The 12,394-nt window shown below is 37.7% G+C and overlaps 1 protein-coding gene and 1 pseudogene across 2 annotated transcripts; one reads left to right on the forward strand and one right to left on the reverse strand.

Moving 5' to 3' along the window:
* The first annotated feature begins 908 nt into the window (after positions 1–908).
* DPY30 (dpy-30 histone methyltransferase complex regulatory subunit) lies at positions 909–11,279 on the forward strand. Of its 2 annotated transcripts, none has more exons than XM_081590317.1 (5): positions 909–981; positions 1,219–1,290; positions 1,376–1,423; positions 9,091–9,233; positions 10,934–11,279. In XM_081590317.1, exons 2-5 carry the CDS (start codon positions 1,255–1,257, stop codon positions 11,004–11,006), a joined length of 300 nt encoding a protein of 99 aa, XP_081446443.1. In that variant the 5' UTR covers positions 909–981; positions 1,219–1,254; the 3' UTR covers positions 11,007–11,279. The 2 variants fall into 2 exon arrangements, with proteins under 2 accessions (XP_081446443.1, XP_081446444.1); XM_081590318.1 differs by lacking the exon at positions 909–981 and adding an exon at positions 1,020–1,119.
* Positions 4,753–7,525, reverse strand: LOC145544524 (transmembrane protein 33 pseudogene; annotated as a pseudogene).
* Positions 11,280–12,394: the final 1,115 nt, after the last annotated feature.

Here is a 12,394-nt window from a genome sequence, read left to right on the forward strand (position 1 = left end):
TGCAGCCATGAAATTAAAAGACGCTTGTTCTTTGGAAGAAAAGTTATGACCAACCTAGACAGCATATTACAAAGCAGAAACATTACTTTGCCAAAAAAGGTCCATCTAGTCAAAGCTATAGTTTTTCCAGTAATCATGTATGGATGTCAGAATTGGATTATAAAGAAAGCTGAGCGCCGAAGAATTGATGCTTTTGAACTGTGGTGTTGGAGAAGACTCTTGAGAGTCCCTTGGACAGCAAGGAGATCCATGAGTTCATCCTAAAGGAAATCAGTCCTGAATATTCATTGGAAGGACTGATGTTGAAGCTGAAACTCCAATACTTTGATCACCTGATGCGAAGAACTGACTCATTTGAAAAGACCCTGGTGCTGGGAAAGATTGAAGGCAGGAGAAGAAGGGGCGACAGAGGATGAGGTGGTTGGATGACATCACCGACTCAATGGACAAGAGTTTGAGTAAACTCCGGGAGTTGGTGATGGACAGGGAGGCCTGGCGTGCTGCAGTCCATGGAGTCGCAAAGAGTCGGACACGACTGAGCGACTGAACTGAACTGAACTGATATTGTTTCCCGGCTTGTTGAGTTTGGGTCTAAGATTTTTTTCGTAAGAATTATTCAGCAAGTTTTTTCGGTTCCGCGAAGAAGAGGTTCGACAGAATTCAGGCAGCACCGAGGCATGGCCGGCCGAACCCCTGACAGCTGGTCTGTTCACTGGGTCTGCAGGTGGGGTGGCGGCTGCTCACCGTAGGGAGGTCATGGAACGATTGTTTCGCAGATCCCGGGTCACACCTTGGCCAGGACGGTGCTTACCGTAGACAGCACGTTATACTTAAAACCCTCCGGGTCCTTCGCGGGCCCGGCTCTGCAATTCTGCGCAGGCGCGGCAGCCGTGCGACATCCGCCACTTACGGCGGAAGCGGTTTGTGCTGGGAGTTGGTGGCGCGGTGCAGGGCTCTTAGGAACGAACGGCTTGGGCGCGGGTAATCAGCTCCCTTTCCCTTTTCCCCACCTCTTCTAGGTTCTTGGGAGTACCGCGGAGCTTCCGGACCTGATGCGGGCGCAAGGTCGTGGACTGTCCCATCCTGCTCCTCTACAGCTCGGGGTGCTCCCGCGCCCAGGTGGGGGTGAGGGGCGGGGTCGGGACTGGGTTGGGCTGCATCCTGGCGTCTTCATCTTAAAATCACCCGGGTAACTCACGGTTTTTCTTGTTTTCCAAGACTGGTATCCGGGGAGTGTGACTTGCAGGGTCCGCCATGGAGCCAGAGCAGATGCTGGAGGGACAGACGCAGGTACTAGGAGGCCCTGGATTTATGGTGGCGGTGTGCAGTAAGGAAGAGTGGCTGATGCCTCTGTGACTTGTGTTTTGTTTTCTAGGTTGCAGAAAATCCCCACTCTGAATATGGTCTCACAGACAACGTTGAGGTAACTTGCTCAGTTCCTGTGCCATATCTTTGCGTCTCTTAAGAGCTGCAGAAAACTTGGGATCCATTTTTGCTAGGTTGCTTTGCACAAGGGAAAACTTTATCATCATGAACCAAATAGTGTCAAATTATGGGCAGCTTATTTTATTAGCAGCACTAATGCTTTGTGGTATGTAGACGTACATATTAGCTGAGTCCAGAGGTTGAACTTTGAAAATGATATAGAGAAAGAAAAATATATTACTAACGGAGATTGTCAGAATCGTTTTGCTTGGTGGCTGTTTATGTTCTGTTGGAATATTGCAGTGGAAAAACTGCACATTACTATTAGGAAACCCATTATTTTTGTAGCGGATAGTGTGCTGGTGAAGTCAACATTTAGTCAAGGTTGATATCTTTGCAGAGTTCATTAGCAGGAGACATTGGAAGCTATAACACAGGTAATAGACACTGTTTTTGCCTTACATGGTTAAATCTGAATTCAGAGAGTACATGTGCAAAACCGTATACAAAAGGAGGTATACTTTTATAGAACTTTTTCATGCAGGTATTAAGAGGTTATTTTCTAAAAGAAGAGGTTACTTTGTAAATGAATGAATAAACGCTGAAACAGTTGAATTAACCAGAGCTAGGTGGGATTGGTTAGGAATATAGAGAATGTGTGTGTTTTATGGGGGAAAGAAAGACATCAGTAATTAAGTTTGGATAAATGAGGGCAGGAGCATTTCCAAGTACAGTAATAATAGTAATAAGTACTAGTATTAGCGCTAAGTAACTTTCGTGTATTTTCCGTCTTGTAAGACTCAGAGAAGTTGACTAACTTGTCTAAGTTCACCAGGAAGAAAGTGAACTGTGTTTTAAACCTAGGCAGGCTGACATTTTTGAGGTGGAATTAAATTATATTGCTGATCTTGATCAACTCCAGAATTCCCTGTCATGGGGAGTGACTTCTCTGTGCCTGTAAATTGCCAGGATTATTTATTGGTTTGATATCAGGGTTAAGAGAATTTGAATATTCATGGTGCAGTTTTTAATTGAACTGCTGTGCTGAATCAGATGAAGATACTCTATGCCACTTAGTGTTTTAGTCATTTAAGAGGATTGTTTTTAGGCATCATGCAGTCTTTTCTTGTTGGTGCTTGTATATGGAGGCAGAGCCATGATACAGTGATACCAAATACATTTTTCCAAACCTTCAGACCAATTTCCATAGTACAGTGAGAAAAAAGGAAAGGGGAGTGAATGAATGATGATGCTACATTATTTGGTGATTGATTTTCTTGCTTCCATAATTTTAAAATGCCTGTTCTTTTATGAGTTAATGGTGATAGTAAAATAATAATTATGCTTGTTTGTTTGTGAGGTTTTACTTGGTAAAATAGAGTTAACAACCTTATGTTAGTCCCTTCTTTCAATATGTTATTGTTAATTTACTTGTTTGTGATATCTCAAAGTCTGGAAATCACTGTTCTACAGCTGCTACTTTTCTTTTTAGAATTCCGTTTTATTTCCATTATTGACATAATTTTTTTTGGTGGTTGCTTTAGGACTTGTACAAAAGTTTAACTTCCCACAATTTACCTCCAAGTGGTATCATATCTTTTCATGTATGGTATAAGGACCTTACAACAGTATCCTTCCATTTTCTCTCTCCAGGCCTTTATACTATTGTTAGCACATATTTCTGCATATGTTATAAACCCTGCAATTGATTGTTTTTATTTTTTCTTTAAAAAGTCAATTATCTTTTTTATTTTAAATTTTGTAAATTGTTTATGTAACATTATAGTTACTTTATTGCTCTAGAAAATTTAATTTTTAAAACCATCAGATTACATAATGATAATGAGACTGCCTCCTCCACAGTCAACTGTATATTAATGGGCTTCTCTAAGGTAGTAGATAAATATTTCAAAATTACAAAAATAGCTGGTTACAGTTGAGCTACCAAGTAAGTATCACATTTCTATGGATCAAAAAGTTGAATAAAAAGAAAACTGATGTTACTGATTAGTCACTGAGTGTATTTGAGAAATCCAGGTTACATACACAGAAGAAAACTGGTTACAAAAACCATTATATTACTCAGTATTAACATTTTGCAGTGTTTTAAACATTTCCGATCATGCAGCAGTAATAAAGATCAGAATGAATTTTATAAAGGAGTTGATGGAAGCTCAACAAATATATTAAACATACAACTCAATCACAGTTGGATTATACATCCAATTCCCCCAAACTTATCTCTGCATTGCAAAATAGAAATGTACACTGTTTACCCCTTAATTCCTCCTCTGGCCCCATTCTCAATCAATAACCTTACCTATAAACCTTTCTATTAAATCTTTGAAATCAGATTTGATGGGCGAGTATACATAATCTTCATTATTATTTTAGAACAGATACCAAGTTTAGTCATATGCTAAATCTTCCGTTACATGGCCTTTCAAAGGGCATCTGCACTGATGTAATTGTGAAAATTTAGGCCTAGGAAACTGAGAAAACTATCAGTCAAGAATCTGATCTAAGTAATTGTGTAAACTACTACTAAAACCTGTGTGTGCACATTTCTAAAAAAAAAGATTTCGTATTTGAGAAATGTTACTCAGTGGGTCTCTGAAAGGAAAACTGTCTTGACTACTGCTAATGTAAAATGCTAGGTGACCACAGATATTTACCCAGTTGGCTAACAAACAAGCTTACAGTGGGACCTTTTAAAAAATAATTCGAAGCCACAGAAGTAATTGTGAAAATAAAAATTTGGAGGATCATAGCATAAGATACATATAGAATTCCTATTATAATGATACATCCAAAATAAATCTGTCCTAACCAAGCCGCACTTGGCTGGTTCAGAAAAAATTTGAAATTAAACACAGTGGGAAGTGTTTTTGTTAAAATCACCCAAAATTACTGAATGGCAAAAGAATACTGTCTCAAAATATGCTGAATTTACACGTTAATATTACCATAATCAACTCATGCCAGATACAAATTAAGGTTACCAATTAGGTGCAAACGAATTTTAGAGCTATTTTTACAAGAGAATTAGATGTACTTCATGATTAAGGCACACCAGTCTAAAGAATTTTTAATACATTTGTCACAAGATTTAAACTTACTTAACCATTAACAACACATTACAATAAAGTTCCTCAGTGTTTCAAAGTTTGATTTAGCATGATGGGAAAAGGATTATTTTTCTTTTGAGATGCATTTATGTAAATTGCATTGAGGTCAGTTTTACACCTGGAATTAACCATCTCTAACAGAAGTACCAGCTGCTAATAATACTCATTTATATTACATATAATTTAGCTGGATGTTAAACTATGCAACTGTTAGTGCTAGTCTGCTCATCAAGGCAATGCTCTGGAGACAATCATCTCACAAACAGTGGGCAAGCAGGTTTCATTATTAGATATTTAACAACAGCCCTCAATTCGTTAACGTCCTATGATATGAATTTCTTTGAGAGCGGTATTGAGAAATCTATAGTATATAAAAAGCTGGAGCAAACTTTCTTAGCCACTAAAAAAGCATAAAAACTGTAGCAGGCATCAAGATTATTTAATGACAAGCAATGAATTTCAGAATATTCTGTTGATTAGTGCTTAATTTATGGAAGAGCGGTCTCAGTAGAGATAAACTATTTGAACCCTTTGCACTAAGTGCCTTTTTCCAGTATGTGGCAGCATGAAGCCTAGAAAATGACAAGACTGGGAGAATATTCATTGTAACTGGAGGAATTGACAAAGATGAGCGAATACAACAGGTAGCGCCAGCAGTCCCCTTACAAAGCTCCGGCCAGGAATGCTCCGCTTAACTGGAAGCGAAGTCATCTTTGGTGCAGCCTGAGAGCACTAGTCAGAGCACTTGCCAGCAGAGCACGTTGGTAACAGCTTGCCGCCTCACGCAACCCAGCAAGAGGCAGAACAAACAAACAGAACAGTAAACTGACCAAGCCAGAAAGCCACATTGTTGTCTTCAGTTCACTGGCCATCAAGAATTGCACTGTGCCCGCCCCTTGGGGGCCGTTTGGGGAATGTATGCACTATGGGGGTCCCTCACACGCGTCTGGGAGGCTGTCCAGCACCAGCAAGATTTCCAGAAAGACCAGAGCAAAGGCAGAGCTGCAGAAAAAGGCCCAGCGAGGTCAACCTAACGCTGTCCGCTCCAGGTGATTGCGAAGCCTGGAAGTGCTCCCTTCACTTCTGTCTAATTATCTCTTTAAAAGATATTTAAACGTTAAGAGGAAGGAGTCACGTTTATCCATATAGTTATTATTTCTGGGTTCTCCAGCCTTTTGTGTAGATCCAGGTTCCCATCTGGCATCATTTCCCATCCTCCTGAAGGGCTGTCTTTAACGTTTCTTGTAGTGGAGGTCTGCTGGTAAGGAATTCTTTAAGGTTCTGAATGTCTAAAAAGGTATAATTATTTTGCCTTTGTTTTGAGGTGTATTTGCTGAGTGTAAATATGCTTCACTGTCTTCTGGCTGATGTTGTTTCTGATGAAAAGTGTTCTATCACTACTCTCTTTGCTCCTCCATATTTAAATGTCTTCTCTTTGTGCTTTTAAGATTTTATTTATTTAAGTTTTAGATAACTTGATTTTGATGTGTCTTGGCATAATTTTTGTTTGTTTTAATGTTTCTTGTGCTTAGGATTCATTGAGTTTCTTGGATCGTTGCATTTAGAGTTTTTATGAGATGAAAATTCAGACACTTCTTCAAATATTTTCAAGTATTTTGTTAGCTTAATTTATTCATTCTTTCCTCTTTCTTCTTTAACATATGGAATATATTATAATAACTAGCTTAATGGCATTGCAAATGCTATCTGTATCATTTCTGAGTTTCTGTGAATTGGTTTTTCTCTTCGTCATGGGTAGTTTTTTCCTGCTTCTTTGTCTGTCTGGTAATTTTTACTGAAAGCTTTGCACTATGCACTTTATTGGGTGCTGGTGCATTTTTTGCATTTCTTCAAACTTTCTTGAGATTTGTTCTGGGACATGGTCAAGTTATTTGGAAACATTTTGATCCTTTTGAAGTTTGCCTTTAAGCTTTTTCAGATGGGATCAGACTAGCCTTTGGCAACCCACCCCAGTTTTCTTGCCTGGAGAATTCCATGGACAGAGGAGCCTACACTGCATGGGGTCACAAAGAGTCGGACAGGACTGAGCGACTAACCAACTAGCCTTTAGTTCATGCTTAATTTCTTCCTTGTGTATTCTGCCCAATGCTTCATGTATTACGAGGTTTTCATTCTGGGTCATAGGACCGTGAACTACTCCTGGCCTGTGTGAGCTCCGAGGATTGTGCCATGTGCTTCTTCCAAGTGGTTTTTCCTTCTGGCCTTGGGTAGTTCCCTCACACTCATGCTCCAGCTAGTACTCACCTAAAGACTGGGAGACAACCTCTTCATCTCTTTCTGATCAACTCCCTTCTGTGAAACTGTCCTCTTAGCACTCTGCTCTGCAATTTCTAGTTCCCTTGGTCTCTCTGAATTTTCAACTCTGTCTTCTCAACTTAGGGAGACTGCAGGGCTCTGCTTGGTTCCTTCTTCCTGGGTATCATTGTAAGTTCTCCAGGCAGGATGTAGTAAGCGTGGCAATCATAGGATTCACCTCACTTTTTCCCATTTTTGTGGTCACTGTTCTACACTCTTTTTTTTTTTTTTTTTAGTTCTACCAGTTTATTGCTACCAACCCATCTCCCTCCACCCTCATGCACGCATGCTCAGTCATGTAACCCCATGGACTGCAGCCCACCAGGCTCCTCTGTCCATGGACTTTTCCAGGCAAGAATACTGGAGTGGGTTGCCATTTCCTTCTCCATGTTCTACACTCTTAAAAGAATCTCTTATGAGTGTGTGTGTTAGTTTGGATATACATTTGACCCTTGAACAGCACAGGTTTGAACTGCGTGGTCCACTTAAATGTGGATTTTTTCCAATAGTAAATACTGTAGTACTGCATGATTTCCAGTTGCTTGAACCCAAGGATGTAGAACTGTAGATACAGAACCACAGATATGGAGGAGCCAACTGTAAGTTATAGGTGGGTTTTTGGCTGGGCAGAACAGGTTGGTGCCCCAAACCTTCATGTTGTTCAGGGATCAACTGAAAATTTTTTTAGATTAATTTAGGATTTTGACTTTACTAAAATTAAGCATTACAGTACATAGTAAGTATTTAGTGAATGTTTAAATGATATAAATGAGAGAACTTGTCAAGGAGCTTATTATAGGATCTATTAGAGTTGCTTAGGTATTGCTGTTTTTTGTTAAGGTATTGGGATGTCATGTAAATGACTAGTTTTAATCATATATTTGTTGAAATTTACTGATGAACAAGAATTTTCTTAATTCATGGGCAAATAAAGTAACTATTCCATTCATTAATGTATATAATTATTTTTATTAAGTCCAAAAAGTATAGAAAAATTGTTTTTATAATTATTGACTCATTTATATCCAGTTCTGGTATGATTGGAACAAAAGTTCTTTAAATAAAAGTGCTTTTAATAGTGTTTCATCTTTGGAGATAGCCACTTATTTCTAAATTTCTGAAATGGTAGATTTTTAGAAGGCACAGCTTTTCAGTAAAGCAGTTTTTGATACTCTGGATATCAGATGAGTCTATATGAAAGGCCCGAATTTTCACATGGGGATTCTTAGGTGAAGGAAGTATAAGTCATCATTTTCTAAACATTATTTAAATATCACAGTAATGATCTTTCCCATATTAGTCATTTCTTCTGTTTTTTGGCTATTTTTACTTAATATTTTTCCTTAAATTTACTTAAAAAAATCAGAGATGCATTTATTTTAAAAAGAAACATAAATGGAAAAGCATTCTCAATTGTGGTAGCTGCTGCTGCTGCTGCTGCTGCTAAGTTGCTTCAGTCGTGTCCGACTCTGTGCGACCCCATAGACAGCAGTCCACCAGGCTCCCCCGTCCCTGGGATTCTCCAGGCAAGAACACTGGAGTGGGTTGCCATTTCCTTCTCCAATGCAGGAAAGTGAAAAGTGAAAGTGAAGTCACTCAGCCGTGTCCGACTCCTAGTGACCCCATGGACTGCAGCCTACCAGGCTCCTGCGTCCATGGGATTTTCCAGTCAAGAGTACTGGAGTGGGGTGCCATTGCTTTCTCCGCATTGTGGTAGAGGTAACTATAAAAATGAAAACAGGGAATACAAAACAGAGACTACAAAACAGAGGTAATAAATTTTAGTTAGACTCTGTTGTCTGTTGAAGCCTCTGAGCCTGAAACCTGCTCCCTGTCTTAAGAAGGGAGGTTAGCAAGTGTTACAGAAGTGTTAGAGACATGTTAGTATCAAATTGAGACTTTGTCCTTGATATTATCTGTGATGAAAAAATTGAAACAGGACTAGTTTTCTCACTGTGATTCAGTGCTACTTAGTGTCATGTCCAGATTTTTTTGAAGCACACTGTAAGAAGATATTCTCAAAGAAAAAGTACTTATTTTTGCTCCTAAAAAAGGCAAAGAGAGAAAGTGAGTGTAGGATCTGGAGATACGACATTAAAAGGATGAGATATTATGGTGCCTTCAGGAAATTCTTGAATGACATTTAGAAATGGGTCTGATTTTATTTTGGCAGAGAGATTTGCAGTTTTAATATTTATGCATGTTTTTTTGAATTCTCTAGAGGATAGTAGAAAATGAGAAAATTAACGCAGAAAAGTCATCAAAACAGAAAGTCGATCTCCAGTCTTTGCCAACTCGTGCCTATCTGGATCAGACAGTTGTGCCTATCTTATTACAAGGACTTGCTGTACTTGCAAAGGAAAGGTAAGATAATAGTGTCTGTCTGCAAATGGGCTTACCAGAGAAAGCAAAATAAAAACTTCCCTGGTTGAAATATCATTAGTTATGTGTAGTTATTTTTTTACTGTATAAGGAACTTATAGATACTAAAGATTTTTTAAAAAGAAGTCAGACATAACCTCAGTTCAGACATTTTATTTTTCTGCTAGTCTTAGATCATGTGCATATTTGTAATCATGGTATACATGTAATTTTATATCTCGTTTTTGAACATTTAGGTCCAATTTCCTTTATTGTTGTTGGTCACCAAGTAGTTTATCTGCTTTCATTTCCTTTTGTTTTTGTTTAATTATTTCCTTATGATAAAAACCCAAGAGTTGGTTTACTATTTCAAGTGACATGACTGTTTTTATGGTGTCTGACCCATAATAATATATTTCCGTCGAAAAGTTTATCCTTAAGATTCTTCCAGTGTCATCATAGCCTCAACTACATGTGTGTTATAAACTTTTTTTACCAAGTTGTTTTAATTTACATTTTTTTGTTAGCAAGATTACAGTTTTTTCTCTGTTCTGTACATGTTTTTTCCCTGGTAATTCTACCTAAATTATTTTTGCATAAGTAAATCAATAAGAAAAATTTTTTATAAGTTACATTAGTCAATATTTATTGGGTGTAACTGGCTTTCAGGTGGCACAGTGGTAAAGAACCTTTCCTCCAATGCAGGAGAAATGGGAGATGTGGGTTCAGTCACTGGGTGGGGAAGATCCCCTAGAGAAGGAAATGGCAACCCATTCCAGTATTCTTGCCTAGATATTTTTCTCAAAGACTAATAATTAACACTGTAAAAGAAGGCCAGTATATTGGAAATTCTAAATATTACTTTAAATTCTAGAAGAATAAAATTTGAAAAAGTTTTCAAGTAATATTCTATTAATAAATGCAAGCTTTTGCATTTATTGTAAGGCATTTTAGCAAAATAATCCATCAAATTATTATGTAACAAGTATTGTCTCTGTCTAGTTAGTTCAAAAGGCTGTTTAAAGTGCTAAGAGAATGTTTAGAGATTGTTGTAAATCAGTTCTAAATATACTTTTTTATAATAGAGTTTAAAATTGATGTTCCCCCAACTTTTCATCTTTGGACCTGTTTTATCAGCAAAAAGAACATATTAAAGGTGATAAATGTGAAATAACATTATTTTATTAAATTTTTTTTCCAGTTTTATTGAGAAAAATATAGACATAGATCACTGTTTAAAGTGTACAGCATGATGGTTTACCACATACGTTTAGTTAATGTCCATTATCTCATATATAGATACAATGGGAAAAAAAGAAAACATCTTTTTGTTATGAGAACTCTTAGGATCTTCTCTTTTAACAACTTTCTTGTATGTCATATAGAAGTGTCAGCTATGGTCATGTTGTACATTACATCCCTTGTACTTATAATTGGAATTTTGTACCTTTTGACTGCCTTCTTCCAGCTCCCCCTCCTACCCACTGCTTAATTTTAAAATATGTTTAAGGGACTTCCTGGCAGTCATCCAGTGGGTTAAGACTCCATGCTTCCATTGCAGGGGGCACAGGTTCAATGCCTAGTCCAGAAACTTAAGATCCCATATGGTGCAGCCAAAAAAAAAAAAAAAGATTTTATGAAACAATACATTTAATGCATCTAGAATGTAAATTTCTAAAATTTGGATTTCTTTTCCCTTACAGACCACCAAATCCCATTGAATTTCTAGCATCATATCTTTTAAAAAACAAGGCACAGTTTGAAGATCGAAACTGACTTATTCGGAAGAACAGAAAAATTTGGTTTCTACTGTAGATTCACATGATTAAGAGGCAGCTTTAATTGCCATGATTCCCCCCCTCCCCCACCTTTTTGGAAGAATAAGAACCTTCAGGACAACAGAACTTATTTTGGAGTTGCAGAAGACATCATTTCCCTTATTGATTTAATCACAAACTTATTTAATGAGTGTGTTCCGTGCAATTTTTTTTCAGATTGTCTTTAACTTTGTTTTTAAAATGACCTTCAAAATAAACTGTTAAAACATCATTTTACAGTAGTTTTTGTTCTATATGGCAAATATTTTACGCGGTTCAATTGTTTTCATGTATTACTTACTCTCATGTGTCTTAGCATGCTGTGGAGTTTTACAACAGTGTGAAAATACACCATAGTCAATTAGAATATAAAAATCTCTCAGCCAGTTTTTCTAGTTTTGTTCCTGGATCTCTCAGAGAATAGGATTTGGGCATCTTCAGTTTTTAACAAATGTCATTGGTGATTCTAATACACAATAAATTTGGAGTGCCGTTATAAGTACTGCAGAGGGTGTACAATATCCTTCAGTGCTATCAACTTTTATGGTATTAACATAATAGTAGATATCATTTATTATAGTTCTACTATGTGTTAGACACAGAACTATTTTATTTAAATTATCTTTAATGTAGCAACTCTGCCAAGTAGTAGATCTTATTCCAATTTTGCAGATGAAACTGGGAGAGGTTAAGTGACTTGCTCAAGGCCACACAGCTGGTAAATGTTTGAATGGGCATTGAGACCCAGTTCTACCAATGTGTTGGTGATAGCTAAGTGAGAAGTTCTTGGACTAGTTAACATACTGCTTCTTTTTGCAATTGAAAAACACCAGCTAGTCCTTTTTTTTTTTCAGGTCTGCTCATTTTGTCCTGTATGAAGAAATTGAGATAATACACTAGCTCAGAAAAGAGAAAATTGTCTACAGACAGCCAGGAAGAAAAACATTCACTAGAGCAGTGGTTTCTCAACTGGGAGTGATTTCTCACCCATCTCCCCTCCTTTCCCAGTGGACATTAGGGAATGTCCAGAAACATTTTGGTGTCATAACTGGAGTAAGGTGAGATTCTACTGGCATCTAGTGGATAATTGCCAGGAATGCTGCTACATATCTTCAATGCACAGACAGCCTGGGTGTCCCACGCATCTCCCCAAATCACCCAGCTCAAAATGTCACTAGTGCTAAGGTTGAGAAACCCTGCTTTAGAAGCATGTTAGAGACGTCTCCAAGCTAAACATGTGAAGGCGGAGTTAGAAATGTAATGTTGACATGGTATGTCTTACAGTTCTCTTTAATACAGCAAAAACTTATTAAAGTTCTCTTTAATATAGCAAAAAAGGAGTGACAC

The sequence above is a fragment of the Giraffa tippelskirchi genome, chromosome 4, assembly GCF_054371585.1.
Source record: "Giraffa tippelskirchi isolate mGirTip1 chromosome 4, T2T-mGirTip1v1.2.pri, whole genome shotgun sequence".
Taxonomy (NCBI): domain Eukaryota; kingdom Metazoa; phylum Chordata; class Mammalia; order Artiodactyla; family Giraffidae; genus Giraffa; species Giraffa tippelskirchi.

What these genes read in the sequence shown, in the direction of transcription:
- DPY30 (XM_081590317.1), top strand. Translation starts at nt 1,255, where the DNA reads ATGGAGCCAGAGCAGATGCTGGAGGGACAGACGCAG. An exon ending in TGCTGGAGGGACAGACGCAG is followed by an intron (nt 1,291 to 1,375) that starts GTACTAGGAGGC and finishes TTTGTTTTCTAG; the next exon opens with GTTGCAGAAAATCCCCACTC. An exon ending in GTCTCACAGACAACGTTGAG is followed by an intron (nt 1,424 to 9,090) that starts GTAACTTGCTCA and finishes TGAATTCTCTAG; the next exon opens with AGGATAGTAGAAAATGAGAA.